General features: G+C 39.7%; 2 protein-coding genes across 7 annotated transcripts; both read left to right on the plus strand.

Moving 5' to 3' along the window:
* The first annotated feature begins 1,615 nt into the window (after positions 1–1,615).
* Positions 1,616–4,721, plus strand: LOC118408469 (pulmonary surfactant-associated protein D-like). Its single transcript, XM_035809290.1, has 4 exons — positions 1,616–1,754; positions 2,475–2,578; positions 3,926–4,115; positions 4,588–4,721. Exons 1-4 carry the CDS (start codon positions 1,700–1,702, stop codon positions 4,719–4,721), a joined length of 483 nt encoding a protein of 160 aa, XP_035665183.1. The 5' UTR covers positions 1,616–1,699.
* Positions 4,722–5,948: 1,227 nt separating this feature from the next.
* On the plus strand, positions 5,949–25,453 carry LOC118410505 (fibrillin-1-like). Of its 6 annotated transcripts, XM_035812244.1 has the most exons (34): positions 5,949–6,058; positions 6,250–6,323; positions 6,550–6,796; positions 7,528–7,650; positions 8,051–8,173; positions 8,357–8,479; positions 10,454–10,576; positions 10,694–10,816; positions 11,117–11,239; positions 11,592–11,714; positions 12,254–12,376; positions 12,826–12,948; positions 13,404–13,526; positions 14,052–14,174; positions 14,704–14,826; positions 15,026–15,148; positions 15,312–15,434; positions 15,652–15,774; positions 16,210–16,332; positions 18,403–18,525; positions 18,947–19,069; positions 19,293–19,415; positions 19,745–19,867; positions 20,091–20,213; positions 20,464–20,586; positions 20,825–20,947; positions 21,192–21,314; positions 21,465–21,587; positions 21,978–22,100; positions 22,398–22,520; positions 22,843–22,965; positions 23,405–23,527; positions 24,491–24,535; positions 24,803–25,451. In XM_035812244.1, the coding sequence occupies exons 3-34, from the start codon at positions 6,691–6,693 to the stop codon at positions 24,967–24,969; spliced, it is 3,885 nt and encodes a 1,294-aa protein (XP_035668137.1). In that variant the 5' UTR covers positions 5,949–6,058; positions 6,250–6,323; positions 6,550–6,690; the 3' UTR covers positions 24,970–25,451. The 6 variants fall into 6 exon arrangements, with proteins under 6 accessions (XP_035668137.1, XP_035668141.1, XP_035668140.1 ...); XM_035812248.1 differs by lacking the exons at positions 19,293–19,415; positions 19,745–19,867 and having other exon boundaries at positions 24,803–25,452; XM_035812247.1 differs by lacking the exons at positions 21,192–21,314; positions 21,465–21,587.
* Positions 25,454–27,672: the final 2,219 nt, after the last annotated feature.

Genomic DNA, 27,672 nt, shown 5'->3' on the forward strand with positions numbered 1-27,672 from the left:
TCGCCTTAGACGTTCTTATAGAAGTCGATGGATACCGAAATGGAAATTGTCGTAGGGCTGTACGAGCCACCTCTATGAAGCTTCTCCATGGAGGTATTTGTACAACCAATATCGGGGAAGGCGCATTATTTTTGCGTTCAATTGACAGTTGTTGATCCGTCATATTGCAAGTAGTAAAAAGTTTTCTCAATTCTTCCGCTTTCAGATTTGCCCTTCGCAACTGCCTTACCAACTATACAAGACTTGAACAGATACTCAGCAACTAAAAGGGGGACTATGTAGAGTTGTCTACCATCTCTCTTTTGGTATACAATATACCATTTGAATACATAAATTTTAATGCATCATGACAAAGGCCAATGACATCTTTATCCTGACGTTGAAAAGGGCACTTAAGCAACTCCCTTGACATATACCCTGGTCATTGTCATGTTGTTCCTCGTTAATCATTATTCAAGTAGTTGATAATGTACAGTTTTGTAAAATATTAATACTTTGAAAGGTCAGCGCTCAACTTCAAGAAGCATCTTTATTCGGGCGCCTGTCCGTCACAGACTTACGACGATACTCATGCCAAGCCCCTCGGAAATGTAGTCTTACAACTTATTCGAAAAGCTTCTTAGTTTAGCGTTTCTTCCAATTTCTAAATTTCTAGTTTAGTATATATTTAAAGGAATTTCTTTAATCAGTTTTAGACTACTGTCTACATGAGCTTTTCTCAGGACAGAGGAGGTCGAGCTGCACCGTTTTTGCTGGTTTTGGTGGCATTTCAACTCTGTGTTGTGCAAGGTAAGATAACTTTTAATTCCATTTGGGTGGGAAATTCAGACAGTACTGAAGACAATGTGCTGAATTGAACTCTGAACTGTATTCCGACAAGGTAAATTTATCTTAAATCTCTCACATAGTATATTTCAAAACCTTGAAATATACAACCGCCTTTTTCGCCTTTATCAGCATATCTTTCTCCTCTGAAAGCATGATTGTGTAATTTATCACCATGTTGAGTATAGAAAAGTGTATTTTTCAAGTAGAAAAAGTGCAAACAGTACAAGCTGGTGTGTTACGCCGAAGGGCGGTTATACCGGCTATATAGATACAGATACAGAATACTTCTCAACATACAGGCGGCCTGAAAAGATGTATTAGAGTTCTTCTATGCTTGTGCTATATATCGTTGGAGTACTGTATGTTTCATTCTACGAAAAGAGTGAGTTGCCAACCTTGCATTTTCTGAATCTAATAACAAGATGGGTACAAAATGAAAAAAAGAGCTAGTAAACTATTTGAATTTAAGCAGTTCTTTCTTTTAATGTAATAGCCTTTATTGCACATTCATGCCCTATCGGGCTAAGTACAGGCATATAGATACAAAGGGTAGTAATGCAGTAAACATGGTTTCTAAGACTAATCTAAAACATAAATTCTAAAACTATTCTAATACATTAAAGAACTACTTTGATGTGCTACATAACTCACACATCTGTTTCGACTGTGATCACCTTTTTTGGGATAAAGAATAAATGTGAGTTTTACCTCCAATTTAGACCTTCAATCATATGCGTGATCAACTTTAAACGTTATCTGTAATTGGCTCTTTGATTTAGCCGAATGGCGTCGTTTCGGAGGAAGACAGTTTTGGTTCAGCCAAGCTGACAAGAAGACAAAATGGCAACATGCCCGCCAGCATTGTCAGGATATGGGAGCGAGCATGGCAAGCGTCCAGTCGTCTCAGGAACAAGCTTTCATTGACCGTAAGTAGCATTTAAGACTCATGGAATCACTTAGTATTCGTATTAGACATTTAGCCCTGCTGCGACGGCAAGTTTCCATCGGCAATAAAGTTTTCACCTATAACCAATTCTGTAGGCCGCCGTACCATTAGCCACTAAGATAATAGCTCTTCTCGGGTCCTTCAGGAACGTCCTTTCCTTGGTTTTCTTGGGTGGCCTTTATTGGATCGCGTATAACAGCCAGCCAGATCTATACCATGTTAGAACAAGCTGCTATGTCTCAATACGACTACATAGTTTCTTGTTCTGGTGGTATAGCCTGGGTACCATCGTCCATATAGAGACCGCGGGCTCCATCTTTTCGCCTGTTAACCAATTGAAGAAAGCGAAAAGATTGAGTCAGTGGTTACTGCGGAATATGGCACTCAGGTTGATTGTGGAATGCAGGTCCATGCAATCGCAGCAATCACTTCATATTGATCGTTCAGATAAAAATCCCATCAATACATTTGGTGAAAATTGTTTGTTTGTTTGTTTGTAGCCCTGTTTTATTGCCTCTTGTAGCGATGTTTGCTACAACCCTGATGTCATCTTTGAGACAAATACAAACGTGGCTTTCGCAGAATATTTATCAAGGTCCCAGACTATGCCCATGGCTTGCCTTAGTCTAAGAATATTCCTATACATGCTAGTGGTGCTCGTATATATTGTCTGACGGCTCTTTTGCCTGCCTTTGGTCAGAGATCGTCCCCAGTAACACCCCTGTTCTCCTGGGTATGACGTGTGACAAGATCACGGGTAACGGGGATGACTCAGGATGTGGCTGGGAGGGCGATGAACCTGTGGTGAGTGTCTTTCTACATATACAAGTCACGACTTTTAAACTGTTAAAAGGTGCCATATCAAACTGCAACATTTGCTTGATGTTCAACAATGATCGTGCTATTTCATTAGCATTAAGTGATCACGCTCGAAAATGTCGGCTTCATGTAAAATTAAGATGTTCCGTGACAAGTCCAGGTGAACTTCAACATTGCCTTTGACAGGACGATAAATGATTAAACAAACTATTGATGTCACTTAAGTTTCCGTGACTCCTAATGCGCTGGGAGGAGATTACAGCACTCTTGAGATAATGTGACATTTGCCATTTTAAAACATGGTCTTTGTCATTGTAATAAGTGCCAAAGGGTACCCTGTACCATTGCATTTACCTTGTCGGTGCTCAGGTCAAACAGGACTAGATTCGTCAAGATTTCATCGTAGAGTAGTGCGTCAGGTGTCGTGGTAGTCTTTACGTAAAACAAACTCCCTTGATTTGATCAGAAAAGTCAACATTCCTGTATGGCGCTTTTACCTCTTGACGGCGGCCACTGAGCATCAGTACATCGACCAAAACTGGATTTTTGTGCATGTTTATTCTATAACTAGAATACTACCTTTTTTAAAACACACTCAGCCCGTAAAAAATAGCCGTTCTTTATAGTATTCGTGAAAAGATAGGTCGAACATTTGGTCACTCAGTGGACGTTCAACGGTCATAGCCTCTCGTAAAAGGGGCTTTTAGTGGCCGAGGATTCTTTTTTGTAGCGTGACAGGCTCCTAACGCGCATGATCCTCAACAAAAGGACAGCTAATGGCCTCTTTATGGTCCTGCCTCCGTAGGGAAATATCAGTAGCTTTATTACTTTATGTATCATGCAGATAGCCTACAGGGAGGAACATAGCTCACTTTTTACCTTCAGCATCAGCATTTACCCAAAAAGACATTCTTACATTACCAAAAAAATAAAGTTTTTTTTAGCAATGTTTGCTCTTAGGAAGACAATTCGAGAAAGTAACCACCATCAAGTAACCATCAGAGCATGTAAGCTCACACAAAGATTAATTGTTTTTGTCCTGTTCTATAAAAGTACCTGTTATAGTAATAGACAAATAATATTTCAAATGACTGTTTTATTCCCATTTCATTCCCAGCTTCTATCGAATCTCTATGAATAGAAAATGTAGATATACGGAAACATGCAAAATGGTCGATCCCTCAAACTTTAGTGGTTCTGATCCCAACTCTTGTCTTTAAGTTTAAACTCAGTAGTCAAGTTGTTCCAGGAGACATTCTGCTACAATACTATCATCTATAGCCTCTACTTATTATAAAGCATTTCCTAATACCGTTATATGTCCCGTGTTAGACATATGCGAACTGGCGGAGTGGCGAACCAACATTCACAGGCAAGAAAAAAAAGAGGTACACGGTGACAAGGAATGGAGAATGGTACACAGTAGGCGAGAATGATAAGCACTATGTTGTTTGTGAGAGACCAGATCTGGACTCGACAACTCAGACTGCCATCAACACGCTGGTGCCTAAAGTAGACCCAAGTAAGATCTTGTAGAATATTCTATGCCGTAACGAATGTTTTGCATTATGTACAGTGTGCATTGGGAGCACAATTACATGTTTCTAAAGGACCTATATCATATATGGTTTGAGAATTACACAACTTTGACATGAGAAGAAGCTACCCCCTAATGGAGGTGAAGCATTTTGCTTTATTAAATGATTTAACTACTGTGTCAGACTCAGTTCAACACTAGATAGTAACAACCTATTCTCAAGACCTGTGATCTCACTGTTATCGCACTGCAACGACTGTTCAATTAATATCAATTCATCGATAAAAACTATTTTTACGCTTTGTGTGCTCGGTTGTCTTTTTAGTCATACTTTAGTCAACATTTGCATATAATTGTATATGATTGATACCATATGACCTGTACTTAACCCAGTAGGGCAAAACAGTTCTATAAAGTTAAGCGCTTCATTCCTTGTTCCCATCCCGTACACGACTAGCCCCACCCGGAGGTGCCAGTGACCACTCAGGAAGCGAAGAATCCAACAGCACCTCTGCAGGTTCTGGTTCCGACAAGGCGAAAAAGAGTAAGAAAAGCTCATCAGAAGAAGTATCAGCAGCGTCCGGTAAGTAACATTTCTTCTGTTGTCGTGCACATTTGTTACATTCATGAATGACATATGACTGATAACCATTGAACGCACTTGATATATGGTGCTAAACCCGTGCCAGTACCTGTTAGTAGTAAGTAATCCTGTAATTAAGTTCTGCATCCCTTGTTCCCATCCCGTACACGAGCAGCCCAACCCGGAGGCGCCAATGTACTGTCAGGAAGCAAATCATCCAACAGCACTTCCGTAGGTTCTGGTTCCGAAAAGAGCAAAAGCTCGAAGAGTAGTGAGGGCTCGGATGCATCCAACAGCACTTCCACAGGCTCTGGTTCCGACAAGGAGAAAAGCTCTAAGAGTAGTAAAAGCTCATCTGAAGAAGTATCAACAGCTTCTGGTGTGTAGCATGTCTCAACATTTTTACACTTCTGATCCTGCTATCTTTTATTGTCGTGTATATTTGTTCCATTCATGTATGACCTATGACTGTTCACCCTTAAACGTACATTGATATTTGGTGCTTAACTGTGCTAATAACAGTTAGAAACACTTAACAGCAAGTAATGCTCCCATACTGTACACGAGCAGCCCAAACCGGAGGCGCCAGTGACCACTCAGGAAGCGATTCATCCAACAGCACTTCCGCGGGTTCTGGTTCGGACAAGACCAAAAGCTCTAAGAGTAGTGACGGCTCGAAAGCATCGACAGCGACTGGTGTGTAGTCTTTCCCGATGCAGGCATACTATCTTGCGGTTTTTGCATTATACATGTAGCCTTCATGGCCATGTTTCGTTGTCTACATGTCCTTCAAACAAAAACCATAACGAACAGTGTATAAAAGACTCTATATTTCTCCCCTCAAACATTCCTAGATACCTGCCACAGCAATGATACTTGGACAGAGTTCGAAGGCGCGACTTACTGCTCGCCTGGAGACACCAAGATGTCATGGAACGACGCCGACCAATTTTGTCGAGATTTATCGGCACACCTTGTCAGCATACTGTCTGAGGACGAACAAGACTTCATCTATAGTAAGAAATAGACATTTGTAGTAGTAATATTTGCTGTATTTCAATAATATAGCAAATATTACTACTAAAGAGTCTATTGGTTTCAGAATATTTGACATTTCTAAACGACATTTGCCAAAAGCGGCCCAGGTGTTTGAATACAGCTTTGTCAGAATAAACAGCGCTTTGCACATCGTAGTTTTCTCTAACTAATATTCTTCGTGACCCTGCAGATTTGATGCAGCCCTTGTGCCACAGCAGTCAGTCAGGAGGCAGTTCTGCAGGGTCAGGTTCCGTCAGCAAAAGGTCTGCCAGTGCCGGTCAATGCTCCGCAGCTTCATCAGTGGCCAGTATGTATACACATTCTGTATACGTAGAGCCTAGTACACTATTTCATTTCATGATCTCTTTGTTAATTCTAATTATAAGCAGCCAGTAAAACACGAGCAAATCAGTACTGCTGTAACAATGTCATACTCTAACATTTACTGTCACGTTTTATATCTATAGGAACTGGAAGGTCTTCTGTCATATCTTTCAGATGAAAAATTCACAATAGGCATATCATGTCCCGGGGACTCATCATCATGTGTATGGAGTGACGGATCGTCATTGGTTAGCTGATCTATTTCTCGTATCTCTCCTGATGTTGTCATGTAATGGGAACTTTGTTTTGTTTTGACGTGTTAAATAATGGTGCCATGTTTGAACATTTGTACCCGTCCTGTCACCTCGAAACAAAGTCATTTTATGCGCAGCTGTCAACCACTTTCCTGTCCTTATGCAAATTCATTGTTAACTAACAAAGGATATATGCTTCTAACTTTAATTCTCATTTTAGTATTATGAGAACTGGGGTAAGAACGAACCGCGTCCAACTGGAAACAGACGATGTGGAATCCTCAGCAAGGGGGAGTGGGAAACCTCAAGTTGTTCGGCACACAGACGCTTCATCTGCAAGAGGCAACCCGACTGCCTCGGGATGCCTGCCCCTTGTGACGAGCACGCGTCGTACGACAAACGTGCTAACGGTGTATGCTTCTGTACCTGTAACCAAGGTTACTCAGGGGATGGTGTATTTTGTCAAGGTTCGTGTGAATATTTCTTAAGACTCTGCGAGCTTTGCGCCATACATTTGTAATTGCAATATGCATAAATGATGACGCTTTTCATCCCTTGCTGCAAGCCAATAACGTATTGGAGCAGCAGTGCTTTCACGTACCTCGGTGGCCCTTTGTTCAGGTGATGTAGATGTAAAGAATATGGTAATGTGTATCCTTTCACAATACTCCAACTCTATCTATCACTGTCTATTTGCTGTCTATGGCTTGACATACTTGATACATGATTATGGGCTTATAACTCTCTTCTACCACCCATTTACTGCACTTTGCGGTGGCACATGTTATTGATACTAAGAACAAAATATCTTTTTCAAAATCCTATCAAGAAAAAACACAACCGAAAACAATGCCCTTGTGGTTGATAGAGTCATTGTACGCATCAGAGGAGTCAAAATGAAGGATGTGTATAATGGTTCTGTGCAATCATTGGGATTTCTTTATCTAAATCATAAATTAAACTTAAACCATGAAAATCCAAATTAAACATAAGCATTACAAAACTCAACTGAGTCGAACAAATTGTATCAACTCTCAGACGGGGTTTACCACTATAGAGTAAAAGTTATACTCTGTTCTGTTTTGTGTGTGTAGCGTGGCTTTGGATAACAGTTGGCAACGAGATCATGAATATGTAAATAAAACACGGCGATTTCCAAATTATACATGTCTTGGATTCTTGTAAACTTTCTCATCAGATGTCGATGAGTGTGAAGAAGGCACAGATGACTGTGATCCCAACGCAAGCTGCTCAAACACAGACGGCTCCTTCACCTGTACCTGTAATACTGGGTACGACGGCGATGGCACCCTCTGCACAGGTGCGTTTTTCGTTGTACGGAGGTTTTGTCTTCGGTGTGTCAGGATGTAAAGGTTGACTTGAACTTCAAAATGGCTTTCCTGCAGGCTGGCAGGAAATGGCAAAGCATTTCCATATGCTAGCCAACTGCACCAAATAGTGACAGAAAGTAATCAATAGAGACAATGCAGTTATTTGCATGATAATGAACTCAAATGAAACGTGAAATACGAGAGACTTTTCACGGAGGCGCGAGATCGAAATCTTGATTTTAAGTTTAAACAAAAAGTTCACTTTCAAATGCGTACCTCTTCTTGTTAGTAATTAGTATGATTACTACACAAACCAATATGAAATAATTGATATTCATCTTTCAAATAAATGGTGAGATGATATAATAGATTAGACATATTCTTTTTCAGACATCAACGAGTGCACGTCAGGTACACACAACTGTCATGACAACGCCCAATGTACCAACAACAAGGGATCCTTCAGCTGTGCCTGTAACACTGGATACCGAGGGGATGGGATGACTTGCTCAGGTACAGTTAATTGAATGGCTAAGGACATTACCAAAATGATGGTGAGGCAATGTGTATTCTTTTTCCCCTTTTTGAACTGTGACACTGAATAACTTATATACGTACACTTTCATACTGCAATGTTCATCTTGATATCATATTGAAAGGATAAATAATTCAAATCATGACGTTCCCTCTCTTTAGACATCGACGAATGTCTGGAAGACACACATACCTGTGACGTCAACGCTGCCTGTACCAACACACCCGGGTCATTCACCTGTGCCTGTAACACTGGATACCGAGGGGACGGCAACACGTGTTCGGGTATGTACCGCAGCTGTTTGGCACAATAGGATTATCCAAACTACCAATAATGCTTCTGGATTTTTATAACCACTCAATAAAGATACAGACATCTTCCTGCGATCAAGACGTTATCAAGGCCCTATTGGTTTGATTGTAAGGATGACATTCTCCTGGAGCCCCAAAACTGATGCGAACGTGCGTATAAAATGTTTGGCCAAAAAGGTCGCATTCATTAAGCCGGCTTTACAATTCATGCGGACGCCGGCCGAATTTGTAGATCGGTCAGAGCTCGCCGAATTTCAACATCGCCCGAGTATCGGCTGTATTTTTCGCTGAAAAACTTCCCCCCTTTACAAATGGACGGAGCTCGTCCGGCGTCCGTCCAGCACAGCTGATTATAATTTCTTAAGGAGATTGTACTATGTCTTGAACATGGACAAAGTCAGCTGCAGAACTGACTAACTTTGTAAAAAGCCAATATTTGTATTAACTTTAATTTCTGAGTTGCGGGAGATATGTAGGGTATGAGTGAAGTGGATGGGCACACTGAAAACAATAATATTAACAGGATTGTTGTGATACACCAATCCAAAACTACCACAAGAGCCACAAAGTGAACAGACCAGTCTGATTCACCATAATACAATAATTTTGACATAGCGGAAATCGGCCAAACCTCTGGCGAACCTCGGCAAAGGCTGTCCGAGTTTCAGGCTGGAAGCCTTCAGACATGAAGAATATATGATCTCACACTTCCAAACAAATAGCAAAAAAATAAATAAATAGGAAGTACTATGTTGGTGTCCAATTGCCTTTTACTATAAAGGTTAAGCAGCATTCTTAGAAAACTTCATACAGTAGTTTTTGTTATCTTATATTACGGACCAAACTGACTACTAAAGATGAAAACCCAAAACAAAGGCACGTGTTCAACACAGGTGTCAAATTGCTTAGGTGACAGTCGGAGCCCTTCCAAGCTCCCAGCGACACCAGCACGACGCTCGCCCGAAGCAAGCCCAATTTGTCAAAAGTCGGACGGAATATCGTCCGGTTATTGCAGGAAGCCGAGGAAGCCCGAGCGAGTCTGGCCCGAGGCCGAAGAGTTCGGGCAAACTCCGACCGAAAAAATATAGTCTAAAACCGTCAGATTGTCGCCCGAGTATTGGCCAAGTCTTGGCTATTTCTCGGACAAGCTCCGGTCGAGCTACAGGCAACCCATTGACGAGCTCTCCGAGCTCAACACTCGCCGCCGAGGCCTCGCTAAAATTAAGCGCAGTTGCAAGTGCCCCGCAAACGCCGGCCGAGCTGGTAAAAATCGCTCGAGGTCCGCATAATCGCCAAAACGCCGGTCATACTCCGGCCGAAAATGTCCATTTGGAACTCGCCAACAACTCGGCCGAGCTAAATTCTTGATTTGTAAAGGGACATCTAAATGTTCACCGAAGAAGAAAAATAATAACCTAGTGTGCTATACCGTACAATCGATTCTTAATTTTTGTCATTAATCATCTTTGACTTTGACTTTGGAATTGACTTTGGCATCCTGTATTAGTCTCCATTTTCCGACATGTCTTTTCTTAATTTACGGCATATGTTTGCTGATTTGTACGACTCACTTTGTGATCGATTTTTTAAACAGAAAAACCTTGATCCGCGCGCAGATGTCATCAATACATGTTGTATATAATGAAGTCAACATTACCTTACATTCTTTCAAATATTCTTTCGCGTTGAAATTGACTTTGGTACCCTGAATAAGTCTCGATTTTCTTACATTTTTTTCCATCAACGGCGGATGCTTGCTAAATCAGCTGCTGATTTGTACAACTTACGTTGTGGTCATATTTTTTGGAAACAGACGAAGATTGATGGATAATGAAGTCAAAAGTTACTTTACGTAAAATTTAAAAAAAAAATCTATCACTTGACTTGAAATGTACATGAATTACAAAGTACTGCAGTTCATCATCACAGTCGCCGTTGTATTTTCAGATATAAACGAATGCATGGAAGATACCCACAACTGTCATTCCGAAGCCACCTGTACCAACAACCGAGGATCCTTCAGTTGTGCGTGTAACACTGGGTACTCTGGAGACGGAGTGGTCTGCTCAGGTATACATTTTGTAATGCTATTTGAAAAGTTCCTCTTCTTAATTCAATAAAAAGGTATGCAATGACTTTACATATTCAGACTATACATATCTATAAAATGTTATCTTATCATTTTAGATGTCAATGAGTGTGCTGATGATACAGATGCTTGTGATCCCAACGCCAGATGTGAGAACACTATTGGTTCCCATACGTGTCACTGTAATGAGGGGTTTGCAGGCAATGGCCTTGTTTGTACTGGTGAGTTCGACTCTTTCTACAGCACTGTCAGTAATGGCTATGAGTACTGGTTGTAATATAACCTACTATCCGTAGAAAATCATTTTCTTATGTGGAGATAACTGTAAACATTTTCGTGTAAAAGAATCATAGTGTCAATCGCAGAATACTTTTGACTAAAGTTATCTATGATAACAGCGGGGCTGATCGAAAGGGTATGGAGCTACTGCCATTTGAACGTGGACGCCCCGCCGTAACAAAGACGACCTCTCCATATACCTTATATATCTTTTATATTACATTGTCTCTACCAATTTGCAGATGTCCACGAATGTGACGCAGGCCAGGACAACTGCCACGAACACGCCACCTGTTATAACAACATCGGCTCATTTTCCTGCGAATGTGACGCCGGATACTCCGGTGACGGCGTATCTTGTACAGGTAAAGATGCTCATTATATCATATACCTGCAGTTAAATATCAAAATCAAATTGAATTGGGGGTTTAGTCCATATTTACCATCTACCCATTGTGCAGTTTTTATTTCATCTTTATCATTTGCTGTTGGCTCCATGTTTGAATCGGTGTTCTTGTATTCTGTTCCTTTTTTGTATTGATTAAGTGAAATGCAATTATAAAACACAGAGGAAACTTGTACACTGAATTCTGTGATCTTCTTGCAATCACTGTACGCGTTACCTGCTCTTCAACTATAACATAGTAAGTAGCCCTTAAGCACCTGTAGCCAATATAAGAGTCAATGAATACACATACATATGCACACATGTTACAGATGATGACGAGTGTACCTTAGGCACTCACAACTGCCACGAAGATGCAACGTGCATCAATACGGACGGCTCCTTCAACTGTACCTGTAACGAGGGATTTACTGGTAGTGGAATCTACTGCACGGGTAAGCTTATATACATGTATCTTAAAAAATCAAAATACAGAAGACACCTAACTGTTTGAACAATTTGTTCATTGAGGTTATCTTGGATATTTTTATTCAAAGGAATAAATCTAAACATTGTTAACGTACGTACATTTGAATAGCTTATACCAGTGTGTGTTTAAAACAATTAGTAACCATTATCTGTATCTGTATATATATAGCCGGTATAACTGCCGTTCGGCGTAACACACCAGCTTCGCAGGCACGCGGCGCGGCAGCAGCTGGTTATATTACACCGAACGACTCGTTACCCCTAACTTTTGCACATCTATCTGCAAGCGTTCTTTAAAACTACCCAGAGAAGATGCTTCTACTGTACTTGGTGATAACAAATTCCACTCTACGATAGTTCTGGGAAAGTACGAATTTTTGAACACATCAATCCTAGGTTGGTTACTCTGGTATTTGAAGGCATGACTGTTTCTTGTTCTTTTTTGAGCTGGTATTAGATACTTATCAGTTGGTACGTCCACCATTACACTAATAATCTTCTCTAGATGTTGAGGAATGCTTGTTGAATCTTCATAACTGTGACGAGCACGCAACGTGCATCAACATCGAGGGGGGTGTCCTATGTGTCTGCAACGAAGGATGGTCTGGTAGTGGTCAGGAATGTGCAGGTAATTAAGACATTACGATTCAGAATCCATACACATCAACATTCTATCTTAGCTACATTATCCCACTTCTCAGTTCCTAGTAACTCTTATAAAAGTTATCAATTGCATTTAAAGACAGTCAACTTTTCTGTCGTGATTCGTGACAAGAATTCATTGTAAGACAACATCAAAGCAGGATACCTTCAAATACCTTGTACCATGTACAAATGTTTCTGTAATGAAGCATGTAATTATGTTGTCATGTGCTTTAAAAGAGAAAAGAGGCTACTAGAACTTACTAGATATGCGGTAGTAAATTTGTATAGTGTTTAGTACCATGTGTTTTTTTGGTAAAGTGATTATTATTCATTTCAGTAATATTCATTACACCATGTATGGTCTCTTATGCATTTATGCCTCTTGGGGAAGAATATGCAATGAAAATCTTTATTGTTCTTGTCTAATTGCAGATATAAACGAGTGTACCCTGGGCACCGACAACTGCCACACAGAGGCCACCTGCACCAATGACCCTGGGTCATTCTCCTGTACCTGCAATGAGGGATTCACCGGAAATGGCGTCACGTGTAGAGGTACGTTATCAGTATTAGCTTAATATGTGTCAAATTGTTTTAGTAGAAAGGGCCAAATGAAAATTACAAATAAATGGCATACAAATCACTTGCCAAATCTTAAGGAAATATCGAAATGCAATTCTATTTTTAATGGTGCTTTACGGAATGTTATTCACATTTTTTAGCCAGTCACATCCTATTTTAAGAGACTTAAACAAAGCTAAAAGATGCTCATACCTTAAGATGTTACAACTTCCATGATGCAAAAGAAATAGGTAAATTCATTAAAAAATTTGCTTTGTTATTAGGAAATAGGAAATAATGGATTGGCCCTACCTGATTGTAAAATGATATCACAGATATTACGGATAATATTATTATTTGTATTACCATTTTCTAGTTTGTAGTTGACCGTACAAAAGTCATTGTACTTTTTGTTGCGTCAATATAGCTTTTTTTAAACCTAACTACAGATATCGATGAGTGTGGATCTGGCACTGACAACTGCCACGACCAGGCGACCTGTCACAACACGGTTGGCTCGTTTCACTGTACCTGCGATGAAGGGTTCAGGGGAGACGGAGTCTTATGTTCAGGTAATTAATAAAATCAGCATTTGTCCTCTACAAAACAAGTCACAGTGTATACAATAACAATTGACGTTGGGTTTCGCTCCAATACATAATGATTGAAATAATTCTGGTCACGGACAAGTGTTTTCAAAACATGTTAGATCTAACTTGTTCTTATTAGAACTAGACATGTACAGATTTCATGGATCCTTCATCTATATAACAAAAACATACACATGTTTCATAGTGTTTCTTGTAGCAACTTCCTGAATGCTATTGTTTTCTGTTCTTGGAAATTCTGTGTGACTTCTTCTATGTGACTCAAAGAATTCATTATCTCCAACTGGAAATCATTAAGACATGCGAATGATATAGTTGGTACAAGTGCGTCTTGCCTCTCGAATCGAAGAGTCCATCATTACTTTATCTGACAGGAAGACCAACAACTTTACAGCCTACAATATTCAATACATGTATTTTAATACGTGTGAATTTTGATAGTCTTGACATCAAAGAAGTAGATTAATTTTGTTCTCTTTACGCCTTCAGATATCAACGAGTGTCAGGAAGGCGGCGATAATTGCGACATCAACGCCAACTGCACCAACACCATCGGGTCGTTCACCTGTTCCTGCAACGATGGGTACAGAGGAAGCGGCGAGGCTTGTTCAGGTATGTTTCTGTTACACCAAAAAAAGTCACTCAAGCAAATGGATAGGTTATGATTTAGGAAGCGGCCAGACGCTTCGGATAGCATCCACTATCTTTCGTCAGTGACACTGAAGAAATCTGGTGGAAACTGTTCCCTAACTATGAATATATAATTATAATGCAAACGAGAGACACCTTTGTATTGTATAATAGAAAACAAATTTAGGGTAAATAAAATCAAGCTGAAGAAAATTTTGGATTGTCTGATTGGAGGAAAAGACAAGACAAAATCAAGACGATGTTGATGCAAATGAGACAATTTGTTCCTGTTACACTTCAGTGTCACTGACGAAAAGTAGATTGCCATTTACTTGAGTAATTGCTATTTGGCGTATGTTATTACCTGGATATCTAGCCTTTATCAACCTGCCCCCTCCCTGCTTTCCATTAGTTCTTCCATAATTACATCTCTTGTAAGATATGGAGATAGGCAAATCCTATAAACATAGCGTATTCTACAAAAATCTATATAAATTCTTTTGTTCTCCAGATATTGATGAATGTGACGAAGGAACCCATGACTGTCATGCCGACGCAACCTGCACCAATTCTGTTGGCTCCTATTCCTGTGCGTGCAACATCGGGTACTCCGGGAACGGCAAGACTTGCACAGGTAAACATTTGTCACAAAGATATTAGGTACCGTAATTATTCTAGTTGGCAATGACAGGTTGACATAGTGACCTTGACCTTTTTCAAAATGACCAGTACAGAAATAAAAAAAAGGTATCATCATACTGTTTATATTTCTTTACGTGGTTGGCATTGCTCATTTTACAAACATGTGATAGAGATTTACCATTTTCTATAAGATATCAACGAGTGCACGTCAGGTACACACAACTGTGATGACGACGCGCAATGTACCAACAACAAGGGATCCTTCAGCTGTGCCTGTAACACGGGATACCGAGGAGATGGAGTGACCTGTGCAGGTAAATTTACTCCAAAGGTTTTGTGTGGAAATACTGCACTTTGACCCCATTTATGGTCGTGGTTTCATTCAACAATAATTCATAACTAAGTTGCACTGCTATGATTTGATTGCGTTTTTTTAGTATACTTTGAAATTAAGCCAAACCTAATTTTTTTTCTTAGATATTGATGAATGTGACGAAGGAACCCATGACTGCCATGCCGACGCAACCTGCACCAACTCTGTTGGCTCCTATACCTGTGCGTGCAACACCGGGTACTCCGGGGACGGCAAGACTTGCACAGGTAAACATACGATTAAGCAGATATTTTAGATTATGTAATTTACCTTACAAAGTTTTTTTTTTAAAGCTGTAACGACCAGCAGTACAGAAAGAAAAATCTCATTATAGTCTTTCGTACATTTTATTGCTCATAATGATTATGTATGTCGCGCTGTGCATACATAAACGTTTCAAACAATTGATTTATAGATATAACCTATTATACTTTTTTCTATAAGATATCAACGAGTGCACGTCAGGTACTCACAACTGTCATGACGACGCCCAATGTACCAACAACAAGGGATCCTTCAGCTGCGCTTGCAATATTGGATACCAAGGGGACGGAGTGACTTGTGCGGGTAAACAAATCATTTTCCATGAAGATTGTGAGGAAAGACGGCACCTCATCCATGTTTAACATCATTTTATCCACAGTTTTGGCTAACGTCAGCCCACCATAAACAGTGGGCAAAATTGTATAAATATGTAAATCATACACCACTTAACAATCTTTTGAGTAAGCATTTGGTACAATGTAACAGTCATACATTCCAACTTGCTTTACTATGTATTTACTGTCATACATTCCAACTTGTTTTCCTATTAGTATGCAAGTATAGTTGAAAATGTTTCAATGCATTAAGAATGAGCTCGAAATGCCATTATTACCATTTTCGTCAACAATACAATGTTTCATACCTTTGTGCCGCTATCTTTAGAGTACGTTTTTTCTTAAGGGCACTTTTATTGTTAAGTCAAAGCTACCTTTTTTTAATTTTGTGTTTTTTTCTTAGATATTGATGAATGTGACGAGGGCACCGATGACTGTCATGCCGACGCAACCTGCACCAACTCTGTTGGCTCCTATACCTGTGCGTGCAACACCGGGTACTCCGGGGACGGCAAGACTTGCACAGGTAAACATTTGTCACAGAGACATCAGGTACCGCAATCATCCTAGTTGGTAATGAAAAGTTCACACCAACTCATAAAGTCTCATTATGCAGTTGATATTTCATTACGCAGTGAGTACATTGTATTGCTCATATCTTGGGTGAGCCGCACATTTTAAACATATGTGTACGTAATAGATAGGAATAATATTTTTCCATTTTTCTATAAGATATCAACGAGTGCACGTCAGGTACACACAACTGTGATGACGACGCCCAATGTACCAACAACAAGGGATCCTTCAGTTGTGGCTGCAACATTGGATACCGAGGGGACGGAGTGAACTGTGCAGGTAAATCTACTCCTCAATGAATTTTGTATGGAAAGACGGTACTTAAACCCGCATTTATCATGATCATGATTTGAACAATTTTACCCGAAGTCAACTCACTTCAAACTTTGAGCAACAAATAATATAGACATATAAGTTAAGCACTGCTTTACCATCTTTTGATTAGCATTTGCTACAACGTAGCAGTCATGCGTTCAAGTGAGATTTTCTATGCAAGAATAAGCTCGAAATTATATCATCACTATTTTCTTCAATAGTATGTCATACCCCCAAAAAAGCAGTTACTCAAGCAACTGGATATGATAATTTTGAAACCGGTCAGACGTTTCAGACTCCGTCCGATGTCTTTCGTCAGTGTCACGGCTGTTTGGTGTATCTTATTACCTGGACGTCTAACCATCATCCACACATCTCATACCTTTGCACTGCTATCATTGGAGTAGGATTTGTTGCTTTAGTGTACTTTGAAATAAAGACAAATTTAACTTGTTTTTTTTTTCTTAGATATTAACGAATGTGACGAAGGAACCCATGACTGTCATGCCGACGCAACCTGCACCAACTCTGTTGGCTCCTATACCTGTGGGTGCAACATCGGGTACTCCGGGGACGGCAAGACTTGCACAGGTAAACATTTGTCACAGAGACATCAGGTACCGCAATTATCCTAGTTGGTAATGAAAAGTTCCCATCACCTTACATATACGATTCTATTTAAGCTGTAATGATCAGTACAGAAAGGAAAAGCCTCATCATGCAGTTGATATTTCATTACGCAGTTATTGTAATGCATAGCTCTACATATTTTGGATGCGCCGCACATTTTACAAACATGTGTACGTAATAGATAGGGATAATATTTTTCCATTTTTTATAAGATATCAACGAGTGCACGTCAGGTACACACAACTGCCATGACGACGCCCAATGTACCAACAACAAGGGATCCTTCAGCTGTGGCTGCAACATTGGATACCGAGGGGACGGAGTGAACTGTGCAGGTAAATTCCTTGAGTCTTGTATGGAAAGACGACACGTTAACCCCCATCTATGAGCATGATTTCCACAATTTTGCTAACGTCAGCACACTATAGTGAGCAACAATGATATAAACATGTCGATTATACACTGCTTTACAATCATTTCATAAGCATTTTGTACAATGTAACAGTCATGCATTCCAACGTTTTTTTTACTATGTACGTGTTGTTAGAAATTTAAAAAAGTTTTATCCATTTATCCAATCCATTCAAGAATGAGCCCATAATACTATTATCACCATTTTTGTCATCAATATCTAATGCCGTTGGTCTGTTATCATTGGAGTGGGTTTCTATCTTTAATGTACTTTGAAATAAAGTCAGACTTAACTTTTTTTCTTAGATATTGATGAATGTGACGAAGGAACCCATGACTGTCATGCCGACGCAACCTGCACCAACTCTGTTGGCTCCTATACCTGTGGGTGCAACATCGGGTACTCCGGGGACGGCAAGACTTGCACAGGTAAACATAAGTCACAAAAATACCACGAAAAGTAACTATTCTAGTTGGTGATGAAAAGTTGACATCCCGTTGCGAAGTTTTATTCCAAGCTGTGAGGACCAGCAAAGAAAGAATAAAGCTCATTGCGCAGTCTTTACGCAGTTTATTTTGTATAGTACATCGTATTGCTCATAAGTATATTTGGTTCGCTGTGCATGCGCGTTATTAATAGATAGCAATTTACCTTTTTTATAAGATATTAACGAGTGCACGTCGGATACACACAACTGTGATGGCAACGCGCAATGTACCAACAACAAGGGATCCTTCAGCTGTGACTGTAACACTGGATACCGAGGGGACGGAGTGACTTGTGCAGGTAAATACATTTCATGAGGTTCTGTGTAAATACGGCACTTCAATCTCCATTTATCAACATGATTTCCACTGTTTTGCATAACATCAGCCCAGTGCAAACGGTGAGCAACAATATATAAACTCGCAAGTCATACACGGCTTCATCATCTATTAATGAGCATTTGGTACAATGTAACAGTCATACATTCCAACGTACTTTTAGTTCAGTTCAGTTTACTTTACTGTGGAGGTGTACTTAGAAAGTTTTAAAAGTGTCAATCTGTTAGAATGTGTTCGAAATGCCATTATCACCAATTTCGTCAACAAAAATTCATACCTTTCTACTGCTATCATTGCATTGTAGTACGTTTTTTTTGTTAGTGAATTTCGAAATAAAGTCAAACTTACCTTTAAGCTTGCTTATTATCGGTGTTTTTTCTTAGATATTAATGAATGTGACGAAGGAACCCATGACTGTCATGCCGACGCAACCTGCACCAACTCTGTTGGCTCCTATACCTGTGGGTGCAACATCGGGTACTCCGGGGACGGCAAGACTTGCACAGGTAAACATTTGTCACAAAGGTGCCACGTAAAAGTAACTATTCTAGTTGGTGATGAAAAGTTGACATTATCTTACAAATCTTTTTTTCAAAGCTGTGACGACCGGGACAGAAAGAAAAAAGTCTCATTATGCAGTCTTGTACATCGTAATGCTCATAAGTATGTTTGGTGCGATACACATGTACGTTATTAATAGATAGCAATTCACTTTCATTTTTCTGAAAGATATCAACGAGTGCACGTCGGGTACACACAACTGTCATGACGACGCCCAATGTACCAACAACAAGGGATCCTTCAGCTGTGCTTGTAACACTGGATACCGAGGGGACGGAGTGACTTGTGCGGGTAAATATGTTTCATGAATTTTGTGTGGAAAGAAGGCACTTTAACCCTCATTCATCATCATGATTTTCACAGTGGATAAAAAATAGAATGCAAATTACACACTGCTTTACTATGTTTTGATGAGTATTTGGTTCAATGTAACAATCCAACGTTTTTTTTTAAATATGCAAGTGTAGTTGACAATGCTTTTTAAACCCTCGATTCATTTAAGTATCACCATTCTCTTCCCCAATATATCATACCTTTGCACTGCTACATTGGAGTAGGTTTTGTTTGTAAAGTATATATTGAAATTTGAAATAGATTCAAACTTAACTTCTTTTTCTTAGATATTGATGAATGTGACGAAGGAACCCATGACTGCCATGCCGACGCAACCTGCACCAACTCTGTTGGCTCCTATACCTGTGGGTGCAACATCGGGTACTCCGGGGACGGCAAGACTTGCACAGGTGCCTTTGAATATGTATAAGTACCAAATGACGATGGTAAGTTCACAAAAACGCAATACGAAGCATTACAATCGTGTAAAGCCCAGCAAAGGAAGAGAGAGTTTGTCCCTAACCATATTTCATGCACTTTGTAGGTGTTAACCACCAGTAACAAGACAACCAACAGTATTATAGGAAAATGTAATCTTATGTTACTGTTCATTTTTCCATGTTTTTCTGTCAGACGACAACGAGTGCACGTCAGATACACACAACTGTGATACCAACGCGCAATGTACCAACAACAAGGGATCCTTCAGCTGTGCCTGTAACATTGGATACCAAGGGGACGGGGTTACTTGCTCAGGTACATTTGATACATGAGTTAAGCGGAGAAAGACGGCAGATCATCCCCCATGCACGATCGTGGTTTGCACCCTAATGTCATATCACTGTAAACGAAGAACAGTAGAATATAGTTATATGAGTTTAAGTTGATTTTCTTATAAATGCCCTCGTGTTCTACTAATCTACTGGAAGAGTTTTATTAAAGATATTATCTTAAAAGTAGTTATCGCTGTTCATTTTCTTGTCTTGCCTTATCGTCAAAACGACAGATATTGATGAATGTGACGAAGGAACCCATGACTGTCATGCCGACGCAACCTGCACCAACTCTGTTGGCTCATATACCTGTGGGTGCAACACCGGGTACTCCGGGGACGGCAAGACTTGCACAGGTAAACATTTGGCATCAATTACAGTAATAATTCTAGTTGGCAGTGATAAGTACACACAATTACCTTGCGGAGCTTTTCAGAGCAGTGACGACCAGCACATATAGAGAAAAAAAATCATTATGCAGTTAGTACTTCTTTAAGCAGTTAGTAGTATATTGTATTGATCATATGTTGGATGCGCTGCGCATGTTACAAACATATAATAGAACGAGATAATCTTTTCACTTTTTTCTATAAGATATCAACGAGTGTACGTCAGGTACACACAACTGTGATGACGACGCGCAATGTACCAACAACAAGGGATCCTTCAGCTGTGCTTGTAACACGGGATACCGAGGGGACGGAGTGACTTGTGCAGGTAAATCTACTTCATCGGTTTTGTATGGGAAATAGCACTTAAGCCCGCATTTATCATCATGGGTTTTACAGTTTTGCCTGACGTCAGCCCGCCACAAACAGTGAACAACTTTTACAATAATTATACAAACATGTAGATTATTCGGTTATCTTATTACCTGGATGTCTAACCTTCATCGACATATCTCATACCTTTGCACTGCTTTCACTGGAGTAGGCTAAACTTAACTTGTGTTTTTTCTTAGATATTGATGAATGTGACGAAGGAACCCATGACTGTCATGCCGACGCAACCTGCACCAACTCTGTTGGCTCCTATACCTGTGGGTGCAACATCGGGTACTCCGGGGACGGCAAGACTTGCACAGGTACAATTTTGTTTGTAAAATATTTAAAGTAAAGTTTTGATTTTTTTCTTTTCTTTGTTGTATGCAGTTTGAAGATGTATGGGCTATGGTGCACATGATATCATTATTCAATAGAAGGAAATAAGTTATGTTCACATTCTATACTATTAGATGTCAACGAGTGCACGTCGGATACACACAACTGTGATACCAACGCCCAATGTACCAACAACAAGGGATCCTTCAGCTGCGCCTGTAACACGGGATACCGAGGGGACGGAGTGACTTGTGCCGGTACATTTAATACCTCAAAGAATCATACAATCTTGTGTGATAGTTTGTCCTAAAACTTGCTTTTAAGCAAATGCATGCTTTTACATTTGATGAGCTTTTGCTGTAATGCATAGGTAAAAGGATGTTGCATCTTTGTGTACTAGTATCTCTTACTTTTCTTCAGACTTGTTTATTAGTAATAATAGAAATCGAATCATCTGAAAGAATTGTGATATTGGCACAATCAATTTGATAGTGCGTTAAGTTATAGCATTCATCAAACTATGCACATTACAAGACTGGCAGAATACAATGACTAAAAGAACAGTTATTCAGTAAAGCTTTCATATAATTCAGTTAACTCGTCATCTTTGATTTAAAACATTACGTTGTGACATCCCTTCGTCAAAGACATCGATGAATGCGTGGAAGACTCACATACCTGTGACGCTAACGCTGCCTGCACCAACACACCCGGGTCATTCACCTGTGCCTGTAACACCGGATACCAAGGGGGCGGCAACACGTGTTCGGGTATGTATGTATGTGCGTGCGTGCGTGTGTGTGTGTGTGTGTGTGTGTGTGTGTGTGTGTGTGTGTGTGTGTGTGTGTGTGTGCATGCATGTGCGTGTACGTGCGCGTGTGTGTGTGTGTGCGTGTGCGTGTGCGCGTGCGTGTGCGTGCGTGCGCATGTATACTTGTAAAATGCTCAAAGCAATGAACTTATAGATATGAATCAAAAGTTTTGGGCATTTTTTCCATTGTATTATTTATCATATATACCAATATCAATGATGTTTTGGTAGACTAATAATGTTTGGTTACTTCCAGATATTAACGAATGCGTAGAAGGTACCCATAACTGTCATTCCGACGCCACCTGTACCAACAACCGAGGATCCTTCAGCTGTGCGTGTAACACGGGGTACTCTGGAGACGGTGTGGTTTGCACAGGTACTTTAGAATGCTTTATATTGCCGGTGGTAGACTGGTACAAATATTTTGTAAAACCTTTTTGCATCACATGATGAGATCTAAAAGCAAAAATTCACTAGTGTAATCAAGAAATAACATGTGGTCATGTCAATAGTTTGAATAGTTCAAATTTCTTTATGAATCATAACATGGTAGATCTTCATCTTCTATCGTGTAACAAGTTCAAGATGCTTGTTAATTATATCTATTATAGAATTTATGCCTACTATATTTCTTTACCAGACAAGCTGACAGAGGCTCTGTTTGTCACAAATCAAGTATCTTATTCAAATCTGTACAGACGTTAATGAGTGCCAGAGCAATCTTGACAACTGCCACATCGATGCCTTCTGCACCAACACCAAGGGTTCTTTCCTCTGTGCATGTAAGGAAGGCTACAGCGGAGATGGCGTCACCTGCGAAGGTATCCACTCTAGAAGTGGCTGTACCCATGATCACTTACTTTATTCTCCTTCAACGTGACTGACATATGGAAAATGGATATCTACGAAAATACAAATAAACAGACAAACCGAATGCAATATCTCCTTACGAATTAGAAGCCATTTCCATTGATCTCACTCTCTGTAATGTCTGTCAGCTGTCAAATAAGGCCGATAAGTTATCGAATTCTAACTCCATGTGCTGTCCCCGCAACTCTAACCTTTTCCCCTTCACTTGCTCTCACTCTGTGGTGAGACGTGTCTATATATAGCGTATGGAAACAACTGCCTTACACAAGTCAGAGAGACCATAAAGGATGTAGGTGATTTACAAGTGTTTCAATTCCAAACGTCACTGACATGTTTGCTTTCAGTTAGATAATTTCCCAGTAACGTAAAATACCTGCATTCAATTTTCAGACATTAACGAATGCGTTCTGGATACACACGATTGCCACGATAATGCCAACTGTACCAACAACAAGGGTTCCTTCAGTTGTCTCTGCAACGAAGGCTACTCTGGCAATGGGACCTACTGCAGTGGTATGTGAACAACACTTCGCCTTTATGAACATGTGATTTATTCTAGTAACGTTATCAGAAACATGTGGCTGTATCTATATAATGTTTTTACTTTCAATATTGATTGGACAAAGATTTGATTAGTGGTAAACCCCGTCCATAAAAGAGAAATAATGGTGTCAAAATGTATCTAAATAATAAATTTGTTATAATGAAAAAAAAGCAATTTTAGAGGAATTACAAATTACAAGAGAAACGGAACTAACTCAAATACACCTCAATGTTATGTTAAATAAAATTAGACAAACTTTTTTTCAAGTACCATGATAGTAAACCCTGGGAATATGACTCCTCTTCCCAGGGTTTACATCAATGCACTTGAAAAAAACAAGCGCACACTCAAAGCACCATCGCTATGGTCAATACACCGATGTGATAAGCTAATGGTTGTATGTTCTTAGCTTTTGTTTGCAATGATATATATGGTACTGCAACAATTATATGGCAGGATTTAGATGTCTTCCCATAAACATTGTTGATACTTCCAGGGCAAAAGGTAGGTCAGAAATCATTCATCACATCCGATGAGTTGGACATTTGAATTGAAAAAAAAAATACTGTAAAACCTGCCTGTTAAATGAAGATCAGATATGTGACTAACGTAATGTTATCAGTATGATGTATTACCATGCTTCCTTTGATGTCTCAGAATAGTTTTTGTGTTACTTTGCCAAATGACAATTACCCAAACGCCATTAGCGCCGATGTCTATCACTGCGCACATAGTGACGGTAAAATACTACACTATTTCGAGAGAGCTATAAACTTTCATCTATCTTGAATATCATAGATCTTCTTCCATTCACGTGTAAGTATGGTATCGTCAATATTATCTGCTACGTTGTGTTTAGCTGTGATAAGTTTGTGTGTTCTTGATTATCAAACATGTGTCTAATAAACATTGCCATGATTTATCATCGACAGAAAACATCTACGGCACACATGTTCCCTTCATAGCCAGCTCTCCAGGTAGGAAACTGAATCCACAATCAGCTATATTGGGAATTTTGTATTTCAACATAAGGTAAATTTTCATGTTGAATTTTTAATGCTTAAAGCAACTTACTAACGAGAATACAGTATCCACGGATTTGTATTTTCAGATTACATTTTAAAAATTTTCCGCATGAAAACAGTCCGGTCTCTCTGACATGTATGTATTATAACCTTTTCTTAACTCTCTCCCGTTCACCTCCATTTCCTTTGTTTCTTTGTTGTTTTCTTGTTTTCTAAAAGCTCCTGGGTCATCCCCTTCACCCCATTATCTATGGACGCTTCTCGCGGCAGTAGGGGGAGTGTCCTTCGCCGTGTGGATCATCGTGAAGAAGAAAATCCAGTCTCAAGCACAGCCTCCTGTTGGCCCTCGGCAGGCCTGGGCTGACGATGGGGCAGACCTAATATAAACGAATACTGTATATAGATGCATGCATATTTTAGAATATATCAACTTGGGTGTTATGGTGCTTTTCTTCATCACTATATCATAGACACAAGCAAATCACTCTAAAATTTGAAAAATGCATACAAAGTCATTTCAGCATTATGTCTGACACGAAATATTGAATGTCACGAATAGGGCAAGCATATCAGTGTTGACAATAATTCATTGAAAATGGATATAAAACATCACAGTTTCCATGTGTTGCAAAGTTTTATCGATTCAAACAAGTATCAATGTATCATCGTCACTGCTTGACTTGACAGCGGTCTATAGAAGTACCAGTATTCCAAATCATTGTTTATTGTACTGTTGTTTGTTGTTGTATGTGTTAATATATTCAACAGGATGGACCATAAAACTTCGACTGGAATGGCAACGGACTACGAGTTCTGTACATATATGTTGAGTAGTGTGTGAAAACAATCTACATTGTAGATGTCATTAGAATAAAACAGATTCATCCAGGCATCATGATTGGTTTCTTTGATTAGTCGGAAAAATAATCATTCCTTATGAGAATAAGTACTCTGCGTCAACATATTACTTTAACTACAGATTAAACTACTCTTTTCTGGTTAGAAATCGTGGGTCTACATAATGTAGACCAATAATGTTTGTCTATTAATGAGTTTTCCTTTTTGTTTACAGTAAATACAATGGCAAGTGACCAGTCAGGCATGTTTTGTCCGAAGTAATGTTTCATTTAGTTATTTTTTTATTTTCTTGAAGAAATGAAGCAAAGTCGACAACGGTTCTTAATTCTGTCCTTACAGACCATTAGACATTACATGACACATGAGGCATTTCACCATAAACGTCATGGCCTAGAATAGATCGTTTTTTAAGAAACCGGTCGGTAGAAGACCCAAAACAGTAAACTAATGTGGCCTGTACTCCTTTCTCCCAGCATGGTAAGTTTTACATTAACTGTTGCATATTTTGTTTCTATATTATTTTAGAAACGTGCCAATTGAAGTGAACCATTATAGAAAAATGGCTCAAGACACTCACTTAAGTGATAGTATACCACACAGTGTGTGACGGATCAAGGTTCGACTCACGATAACCTTCTTTCTATTCTGTACATTGTGTGTACTGTATATTTGCAGCACACGGCGGTTAAATGCCTTGAAGGCGGTTGCGTAATGATTTTTGTCATGTGCTTGGAAACGTTTTGTTGACATGTATCAATAGCCAGATCTGGGTATATCGTTTCCATAACAATGGTTCTCTGTTGACGGTAATGGTTTCGGCACGCTAACGATTGGACAATGCACCCGTTAAATCTATTCTCAAAGGGATAAACCACGGAATATTAGATTTATACCCTGCATTAGCCTGGTATAGACGTTCTTACTCAAACGGAGCTTAATTTTCAATGTATTCAGTAGAATTCAAAAGATGTACATGAAATGCTTATAGGCCTATACGACTATACCATTATCCTACTATGTGGTAAAGGTCCATTTCTTATGAACAGTCAGTTGCTGGTGATACAAAAAATGGTTTAGCGATATAAAACTGTATTTTCACACTATTCAATGGAGGGAAATTGGATTTTTCAGCAGCCAAATGGATTCATTGTGAAGCATATCTCATGGCTGAGCCCCTTGCACGCAACTGGTTGCAGCTATTTCCCTTTTAATAGACCTGCCCAATTTAGATTATGCTTTCAAAGGAAGTCGAGCAGGACATATTCTACAGATGTTGATCTCTGTACAGTACAGTACACCATAAGCAACATGGACGGTCACTACTTGGCATTTGTGGCTGCAGTGGCTTCTTTATTCGGTAAGAATTTCTCAATGTTATATAAAAGCAAGTACGTTTCCAATTCATTTACTCTTATATAAAAAATACCACATCATAAGCATGTTTGACTTATGACAATGTGAGTTTCAAATGTCTGCATGCTGTCTAGTATTGCACAAGTCATGACCTGAAACTTAAGCTTCCAACTTCGATGTTTACTATAATTCTGACAGGGTCGTCAAACTGTTTGAATGCGACCGAGCCTTCCACTAACGGGACTTTGCTGCCGCCTATCGACAACACGACAGCTTGGTTTAATTTTACGGTCGGCGAAAACGAAACGTCTAGTGTCACCGACATAACACCACGCATCACAGTCTCAGATCTGCCGGAAACGAGAGAAACTATGTCCACCGATGTAATACCTTTAGTAAGCAATACCATGGCTATCACTACCTCGACGTCATCAGGAATTCGAACATCCAGCAACCTATCAACAGCAAGGGCACCATCGCCATCGCCAGGTGTAACACGGTCTTCCCCTCTGATGTCGGCGTTCTCTTCTCTATCAACCTTCAATCCAGCGGCTTCTTCACAGCCAACACCAAACTCAGCACAGCATTCTACATCAGCAACACCGTCTGCTCCTACATCATCATCATCATCTTCAGCACCAAGGACAGGGACACTGAACTTGCTACTGTTTAGTACCCTAAACCCATCGCAGCCACGCAGTAACGTTTCCACAGAGCTGCCCGAGACAGCTTCGACCATTACAGACAACACCAACCCTGCTATAAACTCGACAACAGTGTCCACTCAAGGAAACCAAACGTCAAGGCTACGTCTGCCTGGGGTGGTGACCAATCGTATCGTGTCAAGGACATCAAGGTAACGTCAGATTCCTTCGTTT

This window comes from Branchiostoma floridae, chromosome 2 (assembly GCF_000003815.2).
Source record: "Branchiostoma floridae strain S238N-H82 chromosome 2, Bfl_VNyyK, whole genome shotgun sequence".
In the NCBI taxonomy this organism is placed as follows: domain Eukaryota; kingdom Metazoa; phylum Chordata; class Leptocardii; order Amphioxiformes; family Branchiostomatidae; genus Branchiostoma; species Branchiostoma floridae.

Coding starts and splice junctions, on each gene's coding strand:
- LOC118410505 (XM_035812244.1), top strand. CDS start 6,691: ATGCCTGCCCCTTGTGACGAGCACGCGTCGTACGACAAACGTGCTAAC. Junction 13,527..14,051: donor AGACGGAGTCTTATGTTCAG/GTAATTAATAAA, acceptor TTACGCCTTCAG/ATATCAACGAGTGTCAGGAA. Junction 14,175..14,703: donor AAGCGGCGAGGCTTGTTCAG/GTATGTTTCTGT, acceptor TTTGTTCTCCAG/ATATTGATGAATGTGACGAA.
- LOC118408469 (XM_035809290.1), top strand. CDS start 1,700: ATGGGAGCGAGCATGGCAAGCGTCCAGTCGTCTCAGGAACAAGCTTTC. Junction 2,579..3,925: donor GGGAGGGCGATGAACCTGTG/GTGAGTGTCTTT, acceptor GTCCCGTGTTAG/ACATATGCGAACTGGCGGAG. Junction 4,116..4,587: donor GGTGCCTAAAGTAGACCCAA/GTAAGATCTTGT, acceptor GTACACGACTAG/CCCCACCCGGAGGTGCCAGT.